General features: G+C 43.9%; 1 protein-coding gene across 1 annotated transcript in view; it reads right to left on the bottom strand.

Annotated features, from left to right (window-relative positions):
* Nucleotides 1-21,267, bottom strand: part of tbkbp1 (TBK1 binding protein 1) — a 66,492-nt gene that overhangs the window by 20,250 nt on the left and 24,975 nt on the right. Inside the window, exons 2-5 of the mRNA XM_082965833.1 lie at nt 20,379-20,622; nt 13,004-13,129; nt 9,799-9,903; nt 7,690-7,834 (exon numbers count right to left, since the gene is read on the bottom strand). Of these exons, the coding sequence (XP_082821959.1) occupies nt 7,690-7,834; nt 9,799-9,903; nt 13,004-13,129; nt 20,379-20,606 (604 nt within the window). The 5' untranslated portion in view covers nt 20,607-20,622. The remainder of the gene's footprint in view (nt 1-7,689; nt 7,835-9,798; nt 9,904-13,003; nt 13,130-20,378; nt 20,623-21,267) is intronic.

Genomic DNA, 21,267 nt, shown 5'->3' with positions numbered 1-21,267 from the left:
GTGTATATGTAATTCTGTGTGATTAGTTAGGTATTTTAGTAAATAAATAATTAAACCCAATTTTGTATTGCTGATTCAACTTGTTAGCCAGGGTTTGTGAAGATAACCCAGAATTTACAACTTTCAGACGAGACTGAAATAAGGTGACGATTAATATTGACTGCTATTGATGTAAAATATTACTAGGTCTTTCAGAGTTTATTCGGAAGATAACAGCTCTATAAACACTCTTTCGTGGTGCCCTGACTTTCTAGTTAATTACATTTACATGATTAGCTCAATCAGGTAATATTAATTACAGAGAAAGGATTTTATAGAATAGCTTGTCATATCACTTAATCCGGCATAGCTAAAGACACGACAGGCCTGTTCCGCTTATTCTCCAGACAGTAGGGCCTGCTCCGCTCATTCTCCCGACAGTAGGACCTGCTCCGCTCATTCTCCAGACAGTAGGGCCTGCTCTGCTCATTCTCCCGACAGTATGGCCTGCTCCGCTCATTCTCCCGACAGTAGGGCCCGCTCAGCTCATTCTCCCGACAGTAGGGCCCGCTCAGCTCATTCTCCCGACAGTAGGGCCTGCTCCGCTCATTCTCCCGACATTAGGGCCTGCTCCGCTCATTCTCCCGACAGTAGGGCCCGCTCCGCTCATTCTCCCGACATTAGGGCCCGCTCCGCTCATTCTCCCGACAGTAGGGCCCGCTCCGCTCATTCTCCCGACATTAGGGCCCGCTACGCTCATTCTCCAGACAGTAGGGCCCGCTCCGCTCATTCTCCCAACAGTAGGGCCTGCTCCGCACATTCTCCCGACAGTAGGGCCTGCTCCGCTCATTCTCCCGACAGTAGGGCCCGCTCTACTCATTCTCCCGACAGTAGGGCCTGCTCTGCTCATTCTCCCGACAGTAGGGCCCGCTCTACTTTTTCTCCCGACAGTAATTTCACACATATAACAACAGATTAAATAAATTAAGTAAACTATGATGCGTAGAAAGGGGGTGAATGGGTGAGTTGATGAGCAAGGGGAAGTGGACAATGCCTAATTATGTAATTACCTATTGCGAATGAGGAACAAGGCAGGCCATTCTATTTTATTGTTATATTCTAATTATAATCTCAAAATGTTATGTACCCTATATCAGTCCACCCAATCAGTCTACTCTGGTCTACTTGGAGTACACAGTGAGAGTGTATGTAATTTACAGTGGCAAGAAGACCAAGACGAATGGATGCACATGCTCCGTTAGCGCTGCTACGAGATCTGAATGAAAATGACTCAGATGGTGGGGAAGAAATGAATCACGACATCTCTGATGATTATTCTTCTGGTTCTGAGCCTCAGCCCGAACCTTCACCTCCAAGCCCTAAGTGGTAAAAAGCCTGAACGGTGCTCACTGAGCAGGAGCCGGCGCCACCACCAAATGAAACTGTGAGATAGGAGTGAGGAACGGACGCCGTTTTGGAAAAGATCCACATCAGACAGCAGGTGAGTGATTGTCGGAGAATGTGGTGATGAGGCTCGAGGGACCTTACGTTGGCAAAGGGAAAAATGTCACCATGGACAATTTCTTCACTTCACTGTCAATGGCAAACAAGTTGCTTGGAAATAAAACAAGCTTAGTCGGCACAATGAACAAAGTGAGACGGGAGCTCTCTCCCTCTGCACAAAATAAGGCACCTGCACAGACGTTTTACTCCACAACAGTGCTGAAGAATAACAAGACAACACTCACACTATACCAATGCAAGGCAAGAAAGAACATTTCTGTCAAGAGCACCATGCATCCGACAGTTGCCATAGATGCACGCCACTTGACCTGTATGAAGAATTGGGAAAAGGAGCAAAGTTTATCTGTATTATTGATGTTTGATGAAGAGTATCTACAAACCTATGTAAAGATGGGATATATAAGATACCACGTGAGAGCGTTCGTGAAAAACCCGATGCAATGCAAGATGTGTAAAAGGTTTGCCCCCAGGAGTCTGTGAATGTAAAATGTTGCAAATGTGGCTGGGATCATATTTCTGAATTCCCAGAGTGCCCTGAGGGGGTGAAAGAGGTTGAGGTGTCAAGGATCAGGGCTGTACAGCACATCTCCTACAGGTGGTGAAGAAAGTTGAAGGGGCAAGAGGCCACAGTGCTGAAGAAGATATGGCAGTGGACGGACCGCAACCAGTTGCAAATGTTGTAGGTCAATCAAGTGATCTGGATACACTAATTGTAATGAAGGTGGATTTTGTAGCATTTATAACCACTATTATTAACTGGACTGTACAAGAAGTCCAAGAAGCTGGACATCATTGCACAGTATCTGCAGCCAATACGTTTTTGGGTCTCCAACGCTTCACGGCAGAAGCACTGCTTGGACTACTGTCGCCAGAAAATGTCCCGCCCTCACAGGATCCTTCTGAGCCTGAGTAGAGACCTGATTAGAATGTTGTTAGAAAAGCAGGCTGACGTAGTTTAATAAAAATGTTGCTATTGATAGATTATATAGACACAGTACCAGTCAAAGGTTCAGGCACAACTACTCATCGAAAGGTTTTTCTTTATTTGTACTATTTTCTACATTGTAGAATAATAGTAAAGACATCAACATTATGAAATAACACATATGAAATCATGTAGTAACCAAAAAAGTGTTTATTTTTTTTTACCAGGTAAGTTGACTGAGAACACATTCTCATTTACAGCAACAACCTGGGGAATAGTTTCCAGGGGATGAATGAGCCAATTGTAAGCTGGGGATGATTAGGTGGCCGTGATGGTATGAGGGCCAGATTGGGAATTTAGCCAGGACACTGGGGTTAACACCCCTACTCTTACAATATGTGCAATGGGATCTTTAATGACCTCAGAGAGTCAGGAAACCTGTTTAACATCCCATCTGAAAGACAGCACCCTAAACAGGACAGCCCTGGGGCATTGTGATAATTTTTGGATCAGAGGAAAGAATGCCTCCTACTGGCCCTCCAACACCACTTCCAGCAGCATCTGGTCTCCCATCCAGGGACTGACCATGACCAACCCTGCTTAGCTTCAGAACCAAGCCAGCAGTGGGATGCAGGGTGGTATGCTGCTGGCTACAAAATAAAAAAAAAACTATATTTTATATTCTTCAAAGTAGCCACCATTTGCCTTGATGACAGCTTTGTACACTCTCTCAACCAGCTTCATGAGGTAGTCACCTGGAATGCATTTCAATTAACATGTGTGCCTTGTTAAAAGTTAATTTGTGGAATTTCTTTCCTTCTTAATGCATTTGAGCCAATCAGTTGTGTTGTGGCAAGGTAGGGGTGGTAAACAGAAGATAGCCCTATTTGGTAAAAGATCAAGTCCATATTATGGCATGAACAGCTCAAATAAGTAAAGACAAACGACAGTCCATCATTACTTCAAGACATGAAGGTCAGTCAATTTGGGAAATTTCAAGAACTTTGAAAGTTTCTTCAAGTGCAGTCTCAAAAACCATCAAGAGCTATGCTGAAACTGGCTCTCATGAGGACCACCATAGGAAAGGAAGACCCAGAGTTACCTCTGCTGCACAGGATAAGTTCATTAGAGTTAGCTGCACCTCAGATTGCAGTCCAAATAAATGCTTCACAGAGTTCAAGTAACAGACTGTGTGAATCAGGCCTTCATGGTCGAATTGCTGCAAAGAAACCACTACTAAAGGACACCAATAAGAAGAGACTTGCTTGGGCCAAGAAACACGAGCAATGGACATTATACCGGTGGAAATCTGTCCTTTGGTCTGATGAGTCCAAATTTGAGATTTTTGGTTGCAAACGCTGTGTCTTTGTAAGACGCAGAGTAGGTGAACGGATTATCTCCGCATGTGTGGTTCCCACCGTGAAGCATGGAGGAGGAGGTGTGATGGTGTGGGGGTGCTTTGTTGGTGACACTGTCAGTGATTTATATAGAATTCAAGGCACACTTAACCAGCATGGCTATCACAGCATTCTGCAGCGATATGCCATCTCATCTGGTTTGTGCTTAGTGGGCCTATCATTTGTTTTTCAACAGGACAATGACTCAACACACCTCCAGGCTGTGTAAGGGTTATTTGACCAAGAAGGAGAGTGATGGAGTGCTGCAACAGATGTCCTGGCCTCCACAATCACCCAACCTCAATCCAATTCAGATGGTTTGGGATGAGTAGGACCGCAGAGTGAAGGAAAAGCCGCCAACAAGTGTTCAGCATATGTCAAATAAAATGAAATTTTATTGGTCACATACACATGGTTAGCAGATGTTAATTTGTAGCGTAGTGTAGCGAAATGCTTCTACGTCCGACAATGCAGTAATATCTAACAAGTAATCTAACAATTCCACAACAACTACCTAATACACACAAATCTAAAGGGATGGAATAAGAATATGTACATATAAATATATGGATGAGCGGTGACCGAGCAGCATAGGCAAGATGCAATAGATGGTATAAAATACAGTATAAACATATGAGATGAGTAATGTAAGAGGGGTAAACATTATTAAAGTGGCATTATTTAAAGTGACTAGTGATCCATTTATTAAAGTGGCCAATGATTCAAGTCTGTATGTAGGCAGCAGCCTCCCTGTGTTACTGATGACTGTTTAATACTCTGATGGCCTTGAGATAGAAGCTGTTTTTCAGTCTCTCGGTCCCAGCTTTGATGCACCTGTACTGACCTCGCCTTCTGGATGATAGCGGGGTGAACCTGCAGTGGCTCAGGTGGTTGTTGTCCTTGATGATCTTTTTGGCCTTCCTGTGACATTGGGTGCTGGAGGTGTCCTGGAGGACAGGTAGTTTGCCCCCGGTGATGCGTTGTGCGGACCGCACCACCGTCTGGAGAGCCTTGCGGTTGAGGCCTGTGCAGTTTCCGTACCATGCGGTGATACAGCCCGACAGGATGCTCTTAATTGTGCATCTGTAAAAGTTTGTGAGGGTTTTATGTGACAAGCCAAATTTCTTCAGCCTCCTGAGGTTGAAGAGGCGCTGCTGTGCCTTCTTCACCACACTGTCCGTGTGGGTGGACCATTTCAGTTTGTCTGTAATGTGTATGCCAAGGAACTTAAAACATTCCACTTTTTCCACTGCTGTTCCGTTGATGTGGATAGGGGGGTGCTCCCTCTGCTGTTTTCTGAAGTCCACAATCATCTCCTTTGTTTTGTTGACGTTGAGTGAGAGGTTGTTTTCCTGACACCAAACTCCGAGTGCCCTCACCTCCTCCCTGTAGGCTGTCTCGTAGTTGTTGGTAATCAAGCCCACTACTGTTGTGTTGTCTGCAAACTTGATGATTTAGTTGATGGCCACACAGTCATGGCTGAACAGGGAGTACAGGAGGGGTCTGAGCAGCACCCTTGTGGGGCCCCTGTGTTGAGGATCAGCGAAGTGGAGATGTTGTTTCCTACCTTCACCACCTGGGGGGGCGTCAGAAAGTCAGGACCCAATTGCACAGGGCGGGGTTGAGACCCAGGATCTCAAGCTTAATGATGAGCTTGGAGGGTACTTTGGTGTTGAATGCTGAGCTGTAGTCAATGAACAGCATTCTTACATAGATATTCCTCCAGATGGGATAGGGCAATGTGGGAACTCATTCAAGACTGTTGGAAAAGCTGAAGCTGGTTGAGAGAATGCCAAGAGTGCGCAAAGCGGTCATCAAGGCAAAGGGTGGCTACTTTGAAGAATATAAAATATCAAATATATTTAGATTTGTTTAACACTTTTTTGGTTACTACATGATTCCATATGTGTTATTTAATAGTTGTGATGTCTTCACTATTATTCTACAATGTAAAAAATACTACAAATAAGGAAAAACCCTGAATGAGTAGGTGTGTCCAAACTTTTGACTGGCACTGTATATAAACTCAGCAATAAAAGAAATGTCCTCTCACTGTCAACTGCGTTTATTTTCAGCAAACTAAACATGTGTAAATATTTGTATGAACATAAGATTCAACAACTGAGACATTAACTGAACAAGTTCCACAGACATGTGACTAACATAAATGGAATAATGTGTCCCTGAACAAAGGGGGGTGGGTCAAAATCAAAAGTAACAGTCAGTATCTGGTGTGGCCACCAGCTGCATTAAGTACTGCAGTGCATCTCCTCCTCATGGACTGCACCAGATTTGCCAGTTCTTGCTGTGAGATGTTACCCCCCTCTTCCACCAAGGCACCTGTGAGTTCCCGGACATTTCTGAAGGGAATGGCCCTAGGCCTCACCCTCCGATCCAACAGGTCCCAGACGTGCTCAATGGAATTGAGATCCGGGCTCTTTGCTGGCCATGGCAGAACACTGACATTCCTGTCTTCCAGGAAATCACGCACAGAACGAGCAGTATGGCTGGTGGAATTGTCATTCTGGAGGGTCATGTCAGGATGAGCCTGCAGGAAGGGTACCACATAAGGGAGGAGGATATCTTCCCTGTAACGCACAGCGTTGAGATTGCCTGCAACAAGCTCAGTCCGATGATGTTGTGACACACCGCCCCAGACCATGACGGACCCTCCACCTCCAAATCGATCCCGCTCCAGAGTACAGGCCTCGGTGTAATGCTCATTCCTTCGACGATAAATGTGAATCTGACCATCACCCCTCGTCAGTGAAGATAACTTTTTGTCAGTCCTGTCTGGTCCAGCGACGGTGGGTTTGTGCCCATAGGCAACGTTGTTGCCGGTGATGTCTAGTGAGGACCTGCCTTACAACAGGCTTACAAGCCCTCAGTCCAGCCTCTCTCAGCCTATTGCTGATTTATTGCCCTGGCCACATCTGCAGTCCTCATGCCTCCTTGCAGCATGCCTAAGGCACGTTCACGCAGATGAGCAGGGACCCTGGGCATCTTTCTTTTGCAGTTTTTCAGAGTCAGTAGAAAGGCCTGTCTAGTGTCCTAAGTTTTCATTACTGTGACCTTAATTGCCTACTGTCTGTAAGCTGTTAGTGTCTTAACGACCGTTATCTTTGAAAGACAGGGTCCTGAAAAAGGGACATACACACATATATATACATACATACATACATACATACATACATACATACATACATACATACATACATACATACATACATATATATATATATACACACACACACACACACACACACACACATACATACACACCTACATACATACATACATACATACATACATACATTTTTATATATATTTTTTTCCCAGATTGTTTCATTTTGGGGATCTTTATTATACACCTGCACATTAGGTGGCGGAATGCACATATAATTGTTGCGAATGCACATATAATTGTTGCGAATGCACATATAATTGTTGCGAATGCCATTATCCCAAAGAAGAAAATTGGCGCGAGTGGTCCTTAGAGGAATGTATTTATTTAACCTTTATTTAACCTTTATTTAACCAGTTAGTTGAGGACCACAGCTCATTAAAAAGAACACCCCGGTCAACTCAGCAAGATATGCTAGGAATAGGAAAAAGAAGACAGAGAAACCCAACTACTGGAACAAACAGGATTGGGGTCCATCCCATTTGAATTTGGCCAGCTCTGGAGGTAGTATAGCTGCCAATTTCTTTATTTTTTATGAGGACATTGACTAATCATATTTTAAATCAGATCCTGGACTAAAGTATATTGAAATTAAAATACTAATCCAATCCTGCAAGCGTCAGCAGACAATAGTCTGTGAGAAGGGTTTCAAGGCTTGTGCCACCTTAATAGAGACTCACTGTGATTGTCTGGGCTGTGCAGCTGCAGGTATTGGATGTCCTTGCTGTGTAGCTGGGTGTTGAACTTCTGTAGCGAGTTGTCCCTCTGTCTCAGAGCAGACTCCAGACCTAGGATTCGCTCTACGTGTTTCTCCACTAGACTGGTCTGGGATCAGATACAGAAACACAAACATATGGCTTTGACAATGATATTCAGGGAAGTTGGGTAAGGCACATACAGATCTGGAATCAGACTAGTGGAAAGTTGGGTGCAAGACCAAATGCTTGTTAGTGTCCTGGTTAGGGTTTGATATATGGTATACATAATGGCAGGTATAACATACACTACCGTTCAAAAGTTTGGGGTCACTTAGAAATGTCCTTGTTTTTAAAAGAAAAGCAAATTTTTTGTCCATTAAAATAACATCAAATTGATAAGAAATACAGTGTAGACATTGTTAATGTTGTAAATGGCTATTGTAGGAAACGGCAGATTTTTGGGGGAATATCTACATAGGCGTACAGAGGCCCATTATCAGCAACCATCACTCATGTGTTCCAATGGCACGTTGTGTTAGCTAATCCAAGTTTATCATTTTAAAAGACTAATTGATCATTAGAAAACCCTTTTGAAATTATGTTAGCACAGCTGAAAACTGTTGTTCTAATTAAAGAAGCAATAAAACTGGCCTTCTTTAGACTAGTTGAGTATCTGGAGCATCAGCATTTGTAGGTTCATTTACAGGCTCAAAATGGCCAGAACCAAAGAACTTTCTTCTGAAACTCGTCAGTCTATTTTTGTTCTGAGAAATGAAGGCTATTCCATGTGAGAAAATGCCAAGAAACGGAGGATCTCGTACAACGCTGTGTACTACTCCCTTCACAGAACAGTGCAAACTGGCACTAACCAGAATAGAAAGAGGAGTGGGAGGCCCCGGTGCACAACTGAGCAAGAGGACAAGTACATTAGAGTGTCTAGTTTGAGAAACAGACGCCTCACAAGTCCTCAACTGGCAGCTTCATTAAATAGTACCCGCAATACACCAGGCTCAACGTCAACAGTGAAGAGGCGACTTCGGGATGCTGGCCTTCTAGGCAGAGTTCCTCTGTCCAGTGTCTGTGTTCTTTTGCCCATCTTAATCTTTTCTTTTTATTGGCCAGTCTGAGATATGTCTTTTTCTTTGCAACCCTGCCTAGAAGGCCAGCATCCCGGAGTTGCCTCTTCACTGTTGACGTTGAGCCTGGTGTTTTGCGGGTACTAGTTAATGAAGCTGCCAGTCTCCACTCGTACTCATTACACCTCTGTACACCTATGCAGATATTCCATTCAAAATCAGCTGTTTCCAGCTACAATAGTCATTTACAACATTAATAAGGTCTACACTGTATTTCTGATAAATTTTATGTTATTTTAATGGACAAAAAAAATTGATTTTCTTTCAAAAACAAGGACATTTCTAAGTGACCCCAAACTTTTGAACAGTAATGTAGTTAAAATCTTAGCCAGTGTAAAGTCATTTTATAGGACCTCACATTTCCAGTAAATGGTTTCAGGGTAGGTGGTTTCTACAATCAACCTCTTTCACACACTTGATCTAATATCCTGTGGAACACATCCAAAATGTGACAGACAGTCAATTTCAGACACGATTGTCTTAAATCATTTTTGGGGAAGTAATTTCTAAAGTATTGTTGGGGATCTCTGCTTTATTGGGCTTGAATCTGGCTTGTAACCAGGTAGAACACACAGGCTGGGGTAGAAGCATGGCCTCATAATTAATCATGAGAAACCCTCTACTGATATAGGGCCTCTGAACAGCTGCTTGGGGTTAGGCAAGGCTCTACTGTAGACAACCTGTCATCATTGAAACTTAGGGAAAGTGTTCAATAAATAATTAACTATCCTATTAAGTTTTAATAAGAATATTTAATATCATAATATGGATGTTCAAAAAGCATTTTGGGAACATTTGCAGACTTATCGTAGATTGGCTGGATGGAGGGAGGGATGCAGTGATGACGAAGTGGATGGATGGAAGGTAGGAAGGAAGGAGGGATGCAGGGATGGGAAATGGCTGGATGAAGGGTGGAGGGACGCAGGGATGAAGGTATGGGATGGAGGTATCTGACCATTTTGTCCAGGTCTCTCTGGAGGTTGCTCTTCTCCATGTGGATTTTCTCATAGGCCTGAATCACATCCTCCAGCTGCTCCTCGCGCTCCTTCCTCTTCTGGGCCTGGGGGAGAGAGAGAGAGGGGGAGAGAGAGAAAGAAAGAGAGGGGAGGGAGAAGAGAGAGAGAGAGTAAGAGAGAAAGAGAAAGGGAGAGAGAGATGAAAATGACTGAAGGGCCAGCCACAATTTCCTGTTTTGATTCATGTCACTGTTGAAACTTCTTAGAAACAAAACAGATTCACTTGTTTTATCTGAGTTTGTTTTTTTCAAAATGTTCTCTCCGTCTGAATCCTGAACAAATATTGCATAATGATCCGTATACAGGACACAAAAAAACTGTAACTTCAGACAGTGTTAGTGTCAACAACAGAAAATATGTATTTGTCACATTTGGTGAATTTCAGAAGGTGTAGACTTTACTGTGAAATGCTAACTTATGAGCCCTTTCCCAAAATGCAGAGTTAAAAAGTAAGAAAATTAGCAAATATAAACTAGTAACACAACAAATAACAATAACGAGGCTATATACAAGGAGTACCAGTACCGACTCAATGTGCAGGGGTATGAGGTAGCTGAGTACTTCTTTAGGGGTAAAAGTGACTAGGCAATCAGGATAGATAATAAACAGAGTAGCAGAAGCATGAAAGTGTGTTTATGGGTGTGTGTGTGTGGCATCAATATGCATGTGTGTGTGTTGGAGTGTCAGTGTAGTGTGAGTGAGTGTGTGGGTAGAGTCCAGTGAGTGTGCATAGAGTCAGTCTAAGAGAGTCAGTGACTCTATGCAAAGATCAATGAAATAGTCTGGGTAACCATTTGATTAACTGTCCAGCAGTTTTATGGGTTGGGGGTAGAAGCTGTTCAGGTGCCTTTTGGTCCCAGACTTGGTGCTCCGGTACCGTTTGCCGTGATCGAACCTTGCGGGGGTTCGCCACTGTATATGACATGGGTGGCTGGGGTCTTTGACAATTTTCCTTCCTCTGACACCGTCTGGTATAGAGGTTTTGGATGGCAGGGAGATAGGCCCCAGTGATGTACTGGGCAATTCCCACCACCCTCTGTAGCGCCTTGCGATTGAAGGCGGTTGCCATACCAAGCGGTGATGTAGCCAGTCAATATGCTCTCAATGGTGCACCTGTACAACTTTTTGAGGATCTGAGGGGCCATGCCAAATCTTTTCATCCTGCTCCACGACAGCTCCGTCGATGTGGAAGCTACCCCCTCCGTTTCCTGTAGTCCACGCACAGCTCCTTTGTCTTGCTGGCGTTGAGGGAGAGGTTGTTGTCCTCGCACCACACTGCCAGGTCTCAGACCTCCTCCCTGTAGGCTGTCTCATCGTCATCGGTGATCAGACTTACCACTGTGTTGTCAGCAAATTTAATGATGGTAGAGTTGTGCATGGCCACACAGTTGTGGATGAACAGGGAGTACAGGAGGGGATTAAGCATACAACCCTGAGGGGCCCCCATGTTCAGGGTCAGCATGACAGATGTGTTGTTACATACCCTCACCACCAGGGGGCGCCTGTCAGAAAGTCCAGGATCCAGTTGCAGAGGGAGGTGTTCAGTCTCCAGGGTTCCGAGCTTGGTGATGAGCTTGGAGGGGACTATGGTGTTGAACGCTGAGCTGTAGTCAGTGATGTGTGCCATCACCAGCCTTTCATGGTTACAATGTCTCCCAGACAGTCTCGACAGCCTTTACATGTATTCTCATTCCATCAGTTAGTTTCAACATTGAGACAAAAGACTTTGCAACAATAGTATCTTGGTTACTTTTACACCCACAGATCAAGGCCCGTATTCATAAAGCATCTCGGAGTAGAATCGGCCATAGAATCTTATTCATTATTATCTAAAAGGCTAAACAGATCCTATATCAGCACTCCTACTCTGAAACTCTTTGTGAACATGGGCCCTGTCTGATAACTAGGTTGTCAAAGTCATAGAAACTCATTACTGATAATGTATGTGGGAGACATGGTGGGCAAATGGATAGATGACTTTGGAAGAAGACAAATGAAAGAGATCAAGATGGAAACAAAGGAGGGGGTGGGAAAGCATCTGATGAGAAAGAGAGAGAGAAAGAGACCTAGAAAGGAAGAGAGAAAGAGAGCGAGGGAGACAGAGAAAAAGAGAGAGAGAGAGAGAGAGAGAGCGAGAGAGAGAGGAAGAGGTCCAGAGAGAAAGAAGGAGTGAGAGAAAGAGCGAGAGAAAGTCAGAAAAAAGAGAGAGAGGAAAAGAGAGAAAGGGAGCTAGGACAAAGAGAGATATGACATTACTGGATGCTTGAGCAGAGAATTATTCAGCAGCAGCGTGTCTATGGTAACACACTGAAATCACGGCCAAGGTGAGCCAGGCTGTCAACATCGTGACTAAGAGGAGTGGATAGCTGTGTGGATAGCAACCATCGTCTTCCTACAGGGGTGGACTGGGACCAGAAATCCGCCCTGGCATTTCTAACACACTGGCCCATTTCTTTCTTTGAGGCCCCATTATTAACCAGATAATGAGAATTTTGTGCAAAAAAAAAAAAAGAGTTAGACAGGCCCACTAAGCTGAAAATGGACCAGACAAGTCCGCCCCTAGTTTACTAGGTGGAAGCCACCGTTTCAGGTTAGCAGGGGAAGCAAAAGGTGCCTTGACTGTGTATGGAGCATACTCGCTGAGGCGTGACACATTCAATCTTTTATAAAGGCCTGTGTTGAAGCGCTGTGACCTTGTGTCTTCCATGGGCACGCTTTGTCTCGCTCCCCATAAACCACTTCCTCCCTCTCGCTCAATTTTTTCTCTCACAGCTTCGTATACTCCCTCCACACCGCTCCCCCTCACCTCTCCTCTCTTGCCTCTCCTTCCTCCCTCTCAGCAATAGACAAAGTGATATACAATTTTTTTTACAGGGAAGAATAGAGTACTTATTTTGTTTTATGGCCAGAGGAAACACTGCTCTAGCAATGTTTACACTGTGTACAAACTACTGCCTGCTCCCACGCACCTATTCTGAAAACCAAAAGCATCAACCTAAGAGTGGAGGCTACCTGATAATAGCGGTACGTTTTCACAATTCGCAAAATCACCCTGTGATTTGATTTGACCACGGAAAGGACAGCAACTGCCTTTCATAAATACTGCATTGTGGGTGGAATTAAATTAAGCCCCAGGTGTCTCACCTCGTGAGTGAGGGCGTTGACTCTCTGTTGCAGGTTGCCGTTCTCTGACTGCAGCAGGGCATTCTCCTTGGACTCAAAGCTGCAGTAGGAGTTTCTGTCCTCCCCAAACTCACTGATCATTGGGAACTGGGAAGGGAGAGAGAATCATGGCATTATGTACACGTACATACAGGGGAAATAAGGGGGATAATTATGCTGTGGTAGCCATGCTGGTTAAGTGTGCCTTGAATTCTAAACACTGACAGTGTCACCAGCAAAGCACCCCCACACGTCACACCTCCTCCTCCATGCTTCACAGTGGGAACCACATATGCGGAGATCATCCGTTCACCTACTCTGCGTCTCACAAAGACACGTAGGTTGGAACCAAAAAATCTCAAATTTGGAGTCATCAGACCAAAGGACAGATTTCTACCGGTATAATGTCTATTGCTCGTGTTTCTTGGCCCAAGCAAGTCTCTTCTTATTATTGGTGTCCTTTAGTAGTGGTTTCTTTGCAGCAATTTGACCATGAAGGCCTCCTTTGAACAGATGTGTCTGTTACTTGAACTCTGTGAAGCATGTATTTAGGCTGCAATCTGAGGTGCAGTTAACTCTAATGAACTTATCCTGTGCAGCAGAGGTAACTCTGGGTCTTCCTTTCCTATGACGGTCCTCATAAAAGCCAGTTTCATCATAGCGCTTGATGTTTTTTGCGACTGCACTTGAAGAAACTTTCAAAGTTCTTGACATTTTCCAAATTGACTGACCTTCATATCTTAAAGTAATGATGGACTGCTGTTTCTCTTTGCTTATTTGAGCTGTTCTTGACATAATATTGACTTGATCTTTTACCAAATAGGGCTATCTTCTGTATACATCCCCTACCTTGTCACAACACAACTGATTGGCTCAAACGCATTAAGAAGGAAAGAAATTCCACAAATTAACTTTTAACAAGGCACACCTGTTAATTGAAATGCATTCCAGGTGTCTACCTCATGAAGCTGGTCGAGAGAATGCCAAGAGTGTGCAAAGCTGTCATCAAGGCAAAGGGTGGCTATTTGAATAATCTCAAATATAAAATATATATTTTCTTTAACACTTCACTTTTTTGGTTACTACATGATTCCATATGTGTCATTTCATAGTTTTGATGTCTTCACTATTATTCTACAATGTATAAAATAGTAAAATAAAGAAAAACCCTGGAATGAGTAGGTGTGTCCAAACTTCTGACTGGTACTGTACCTGTGTAAAATAATAATTCAATCTTGTTAGACATTACAGATGTAGGATCTTCATTTGAATCAGTTTGCTACAGCTGGAAAGTAATGCTGCAGCAACAGGATATGTGCATAATTATGTGGATTATAAGTAATGGACATTTTTGTAGGGGTTGATCCATTTTTTGTAAGGGAAAATCAAAGGGAAAATTACAAACTTCAGAAGCCTTTTTAAACCTCAAACACACTACGTATTTTACATTTCCTGCAGGAAAGTTCTCCTGCAACACCGTGATCCTATATTGTTAGAGAAATACAGAGAAAAACAGAGCATGGAGGGACAGCATGAGTGAGTTGAGCATCTGGGGAAACCACACAAAACCACACAAAACAGGGACAACACAAGTTATATAATATAACATAACGAAAGCAAATTATGGTTCCATCTTACAGCACATCTCTCTTTTGGAGTACCTAAATGAATTAAATCATCCAGTGATGTTGACGTGAGGAACAAACAGACATTTTCCATTTAGAGAAACACTTCTTTCTACTCAGGCTGAATTAGCAGAGCGTGTTGGAGCTCTGGAAGGAAGTCTCCGTAGCCACACAGTCATCACGCTGTGAAGCATCGGCCACTCTAAACCATGGGCGTCAGTTGGGTATGGCAGGGTAAGGCAGTCACCATACCCTAGCTCAAGACAACAAATGTAAAGTAGGCTAAAATCAGTCCAATCCCGATTAAAATGCAATGTCTGTTTAACGTATTGGCTGGCTGTTTAGCGTATTTGCTGACTGGCTTTAGAACCACGCGCAGCACTGCTTGGAGAGCAGCTGCCAGCCTGCATCCTTTTCTCTCACTTTTAGAAAGCAAAGAGCAGAGACAGTGACAGTAAATTTTGTGAGTCAGCCATTTAGGCAGTGCGCCGATTGCTTTGAATTTGATGTCTGAATTTGAACTTGGCCTTGTAAGCCTTGTTGTAATCTGATAGCCAGGGGCTGAATTGGGAGGTGGGAGCTGAAAGGTGGGAGGTGGGGAAACCCTCTTTTTCGGTGACCATTCAAAACCAAAAGCTATTTTATTACCATTAAAATATAGGCTGTGATAGCTGTAGGCTTAATGGATATTCATTCATCCAATAGGCTAGTGCAATTTTGGTTTCATGTATTGGTATTCATGTACTTGGTATTTAGCACATTTTGGCTTCAAGGACAATAACAATTGTAGGCTATAACAAATGTACATTGTCATGCAGTGACAGAATGATAACTCCATCATCATCCTCTGCCTGCATCCCTAAGCCAACAAGTTTTCACAGTCTCACTGCAGAATTAGATGTTCATCCACGTTCTCCAAACGTCAAATTTGCTCCTGCTGCTCTGTATCGTTCCATTTCTCCAAATGTCACATTTCGAAGTTAAGTTTAGGCACTCATTCTGAATGGTTAAAGTAAGGGTTAAGGTTTGGGATAGGGTTAAAACCAAAAATAAAAAACCACTGTCCACGACTGGGATTGAACACGCACACTTCTGATCTATCCACCCATTCACCACCCCTGTCCCCAACACCCTTGCAAAAGTCAAGCCTACTTGATGGTAATAGCGCTCACTGTTGCCCCTAGTGGCCAGTTTTGAAGGCATTTCCGATGTCAGAACATGCATAGATGTCCAATTTCGGTCAATCTTGAATGACTGGGCTACCCTAACACCTACCTGTAGCCTACCTGCCTCTGTTATAATGAATTACCACCTCTCTATCAGTCTTGCTTGTCCATCTTCCTCAATTCAAATGAGATATTCTTATAAATCTTGCAGGCAAAACATAATTAAATATTGCTACGTTATTTAACAATAGTGTGGATGTAGAGCTGTTTTTTTAAATAAAAACACCCAGATAGTGCAACTACTGCAAAGGCAACACAATACTATCAGACAGAGACAAGCTGGCCCGGGGAAAAAATGTGTGAGCCGCCCCCTCATTGGCTACTATGTTGCAATATCAATATTTGTTGATACAAAATGTTTCAATATTCTCTGAGCTGGCTAGTTCCTTGATACAATGCTTCAATATTCGCAGAAGGTTTCCCTTCCCTGGCGAATATTGCAGACAGGCAAATGCAAAACTGAGCGGGAAGCGCACAAGACAATGTTGGTGGGAAGCCCAGGAGACAATGACACTGTCGTAATAGCCTACACTGTATGTGTCGTTCCACAAGGGTGGCTTTATAAAGCCTAAAGCCTAAAGGGCAACCTTTTCATGTGGAGTGCCAATTTACAATTGATCCTACCATTTCTTAAGATCTGTGTGCTAGTTACAATACCTAACTGTGCTAAAATACATTTGAATTGCCCATAAACAAAATAATTCTATACTGGCCACTAAACAGTGGCGCTGTCCATTCAGCTCCATGCTACGGAGCTCCACTATGTCTACCTGTAGGCTACCAAGACGCTGCACACTTTAAAAAGGCATGTGTAGATTTTCCTTTTGTATTTCGTGATTTTTGTCACTCTTTGGTTGAGTTTGTCATCATGAGTCCCTGTCGATTGTAGGCTTAAGTAAGTCCTTTGATGTATACAGGGGTGCATTTTTGTCCCCACCAGTTTTAGCATTGGAATGTGATGTAAAACGAGGCAACGGTGTGCTTTAGGACCATGCGGACGCACTATTTATAGTTGTCCACATATTCTAAGTCAGAACCGTCCAGAATAGTGATGCTAGTCGGGCGGGCGGGTGCGGGCAGCGATCGGTTGAAGAGCATGCATTTCGTTTTACTAGCATTTAAGAGCAGTTGGAGGCCACGGAAGGAGTGTTGTACGGCGTTGAAGCTCGTTTGGAAAGAAGGGCCAGATGTCCAAAGAAGGGCCAGATGTATACAGAATGGTGTCGTTTGTGTAGAGGTGGATCAAAGAATCACCCGCAGCAAGAGCGACATCATTGATATATACAGAGAAAAGAGTCGGCCCAAGAAGTTGTGACTCGATAGCATGTATTATGCTTATATTTAATGTTGCACTGTATGCGCTGTTACACAAGTAAATGAGTCAATTTATGATGAGGTTGACAGACCTTTAAACCAAATACTGTGGTGATAATTAATGCCTGGGGAAATTTTTGTTTGTTTTTGCTGTTCTCCATACAATTTTTGAGTTTTTCAATTGTGTCGAAATACAGTAAATGAGCCTGAAACTTCCTAAAAATTCCTTGGGGGAATCAAACCCCCCCACCCCCACCCCACTTTGCCATACCCTAGGTTTAGCTGAACTGACGCCACTGCTCTAAACTCTACTTGTCATCCACCTTACTCTAAGCCAGCCTTAACATTGGAGAAAAAAAATTATACATTTTCATATCTGCAACTCAGATTCAGACCAACTAATTCCTCACATTTGTACAATTTTGTTAAAAGACCAATCGCATTATCCAAAAAAAAAGCACAGACTAGCTACGTAATGTATTTAAACAGGCACAGCACATAGTATTTAGTATGAATCTCAGCACCCAGAACCAAATCTTGCTATTCTATTTCATCTGTCACAAGAGAATAATTCAGTACTAACCAAATCAACGCATTCTTTTTGGGGTGATTAAAACTGAACAAACTGTTATTTTAATAAAGACTTTATAGGCATTCAACCGCACTGCAACCTTATGGAGGCCAAAAGCCTTGAGTGCCAGCTGCTTTCCTAATGGACAGTCTGTTACTGAGGGTACATACATCTGGGGGGGGGGCAGGACAGAGACAAAAATAGCAATCTCAAGCCCCCAGGGCACTCTCTTCATCATCCTCCCTCTCGATCTCTTCTACTCTTTATTTCTCTCTCTCTTGCCCTTCTCTCTGTACCTTGTTTTTCACCCATCTCTCGCTCTTCCCTCCACCCCTCTCTCTCCATCCTGTCCCCTTTCTCTCCTCTCTTTCATCCCACCTGCAGCGCTGTCCCACAGGGTCACAATAGAGTCCCCCCTGCCAGGTGGAACAGCTCAGACTGTTCATCTGCTGCACCAGCTGTGTTCCTCTACACTACTTCTCTGCTACTCCATGCATGTAGAGAGCGGGGGTGACACATCATTGACTCAGCACAATATCACCACAGATGGGATACTGAGACCCTCGTCCCTCAACATGCAACATGGAACAGTGGTAGTCATCAACATTGGGCATATGGAAGCTAGATTCGTCAGTAAGTAGCCTTGCACGAGACTTGGCGTCTGCGAGCTGGAACAGCTCATAGGAGCAGCAGCCTCCTTTTTCTGTAGCGTGAGGCAGCTTGATGTACAAGTACACCCCCTGAACAGGACACTAGTCTATCGCAGGGCTTTACCCCCAATATATCTCCTTAATGCTGAGTGCTAAGAAAAGATGCATTGGGTCACATTTTCTACAGTCTTTGGTATGACTCGGCCGGGGATCAAACTCTCAACCTTCCAATATCAGGGTGGACACTCTAACCACAAGGCCGTCAGTAAGTAAGTGAGACTCCTGGGCAATTCCACGTTTAAAAACAAAAACCATTGATTTAAAAGTTTAACAAACCATTCAAACTATGCACAATGACTACTTTGAACAATTTACACAGTAAAAATATATACAGTACCAGTCAAAAGCTTAGACACTAACTTTGTATTTGAGATTCTTAAAAGTAGCCACCATTTGCCTTGATGACAGCTTTGCACACACTTGGCATTCTCTCAACCAGCTTCATGAGGTAGTCACCTGGAATGCATTTCAATTAACATGTGTGCCTTGTTAAAAGTTAATTTGTGGAATTTCTTTCATTCTTAATGCGTTTCAGCCAATCAGTTGTGTTGTGACGACGTAGGGGTGGTAAACAGAAGATAGCCCTATTTGGTAAAAGATCAAGTCCATATTATGGCAAGAACAGCTCAAATAAGTAAAGACAAACGACAGTCCATCATTACTTCAAGACATGAAGGTCAGTCAGTTTGGAAAATGTCAAGAACTTTTAAAGTTTCTTCAAGTGCATTCGCAAAAACCATCAAGCGCTATGATGAAACTGGCTCTCATGAGGTCTGCCACAGGAAAGGAAGACCCAGCTTTACCTCTGCTGCACAGGATAAGTTCATTAGAGTTAACTTCACCTCAGATTGCAGCCCAAATAAATGCTTCACAGAGTTCAAGTAACAGACACATCTCAACATGTTCAGAGGAGACTGCATGAATCAGGCCTTCATGGTTGAATTGGTGCAAAGAAACCACTACTAAAGGACACCAATAAGAAGAGACTTGCTAGGGCCAAATCTTTCTTTTGGTCTTATGAGAGTGTTAACTTTTGACTGGTACTGTATATATAATTACAAGAAAAACTGTGCAGATGCAAAGTATGTTAACTGAATTACGGTAAAATCTCCCTCAGTTTTATTCTGTTACCAAACTTTGAATCTGCACAGTTCCTCCTGTAAATGTGTTTTTGTAGGGCCTCCCGAGTGGCGCAGTGGTCTACGGCACTGCATCGCAGTTGCTAGTTGTGCCACTAGAGATCCTGGTTTGAGTCCAGTCTCTGTTACAGCCGGCCACGACAGGGAGACCCATGGCCCAGCGTTGTCTGGGTTAGGAGAAGGTTTGGCCGGCAGGAATGTCCTTGTGTGCTCTCTACGCGACTCCTGTGGCGGGCCGGGTGCATGCAGGCTGACATGGTCGTCAGGTGTACGGTGTTTCCTCCGACACATTGGTGCGGCTGGCTGCTGGCTTCCAGCGGGCATTGTGTCAAGCAGTGCAGCTTGGTTGGGTCGTGTTTCGGGGGACGCATGGCTCTCGACCTTCGCCATTCCCGAGTCCGTACGGGAGTTGCAGCGATGAGACAAGACTGTAACTACCAATTGGATACCACGAAATTGGGGAGAAAAAGGGGTAAAAGTAAAAACAAATGTTTTTGTAAGATTTTTTAAGTAGTCCTTGTCCATAGAATCCTATGGTTTGTTATACTTTGAAATCAATGGTTTTAGTTTGGTATACATTTGAAAGTGAAAATCGGAGTCTCAGCGTAATTCCGTTACCATGGCATTTCTCTCTTCTAACTCCTATTCCAGGAGTGTGTCCTTCCCAGAAACATCTCAGTCTCCTAACTGGAGCTTAGAGTATTTCCTGGTCATGTCACATGGTCAGGATCAGGAAAAGCTCATCTGTCAACCTATCAGCTCTGAGGCCTACCTTGATCTCGTAGATCTTGAGTTTCCTCTTAATGCCGCTGTTCTCTCTCTCCAGGCCCGCCAGCCGTGTCTTGATGTCCTGGTAGGCGGTGATGAGTGTGAAGTGGGAGGCGGAGTACATGTCTTCAGGGAGGGGTGAGGAGGACCAGCCCACGTCGCCACAGCCGTCCTCTTTTAAGCCCTCGCCACCTCCCAGCAACCTAAGCTCACCGCCGAATAGAGACTCCATTTCTCAGAGCCTCAACCTGCCAGAGGGAGAGAGAGAGATGATTAGTATGAAGATACACTACATGACCAAAAGTATGTGGACACCTGCTTGTCAAACATGTCGTTACAAAATCATGGGCATTAATGAGTTGGTCCCCCTTTGCTGCTACAACGACCTCCACTCTTCTGGGAAGGCTTTCCACTAGATGCTGGAACATTGCTGCGGGGACTTGCTTCCATTCAGCCACAAGAGCATTAGTGAGGTCTGGCACTGAGGTCAACCCCATTGCTCACCTTTGGGATGATTTGGAATGGCGACTGCGAGCCAGGCCTAATCGCCCAAAATCAGTGCCAGACAGTTGACCGGGGCAACTCTAGCATGGCAGAAATGTTACCAACTGACTTGTTGGAAAGGTGGCATCCTATGACGGTGCCACGTTGAAAGTCACTGAGCGCTTCAGTAAAGCCATACTACTGTCATTGTTTGTCTATGGAGATTACATGGCTATGTGCTCGATTTTATACACCTGTCAGCAATGGGTGTGGCTGAATTCCACAAATTTGAAGCGGTGTCCACATACTTTTGCATATATATTGTATATAGATATGTGTGGTGTGCGTCCAGTTGCATCCTTTTTTTCGATGCCAAATCCACCACTGGTGTGCATGGCCAAAGAGCTCTG

The sequence above is a fragment of the Salmo salar genome, chromosome 19 (genome assembly GCF_965601325.2).
Source record: "Salmo salar chromosome 19, fSalSal1, whole genome shotgun sequence".
Taxonomy (NCBI): domain Eukaryota; kingdom Metazoa; phylum Chordata; class Actinopteri; order Salmoniformes; family Salmonidae; genus Salmo; species Salmo salar.
This window is presented reverse-complemented; position numbering and strand designations above follow the sequence as displayed.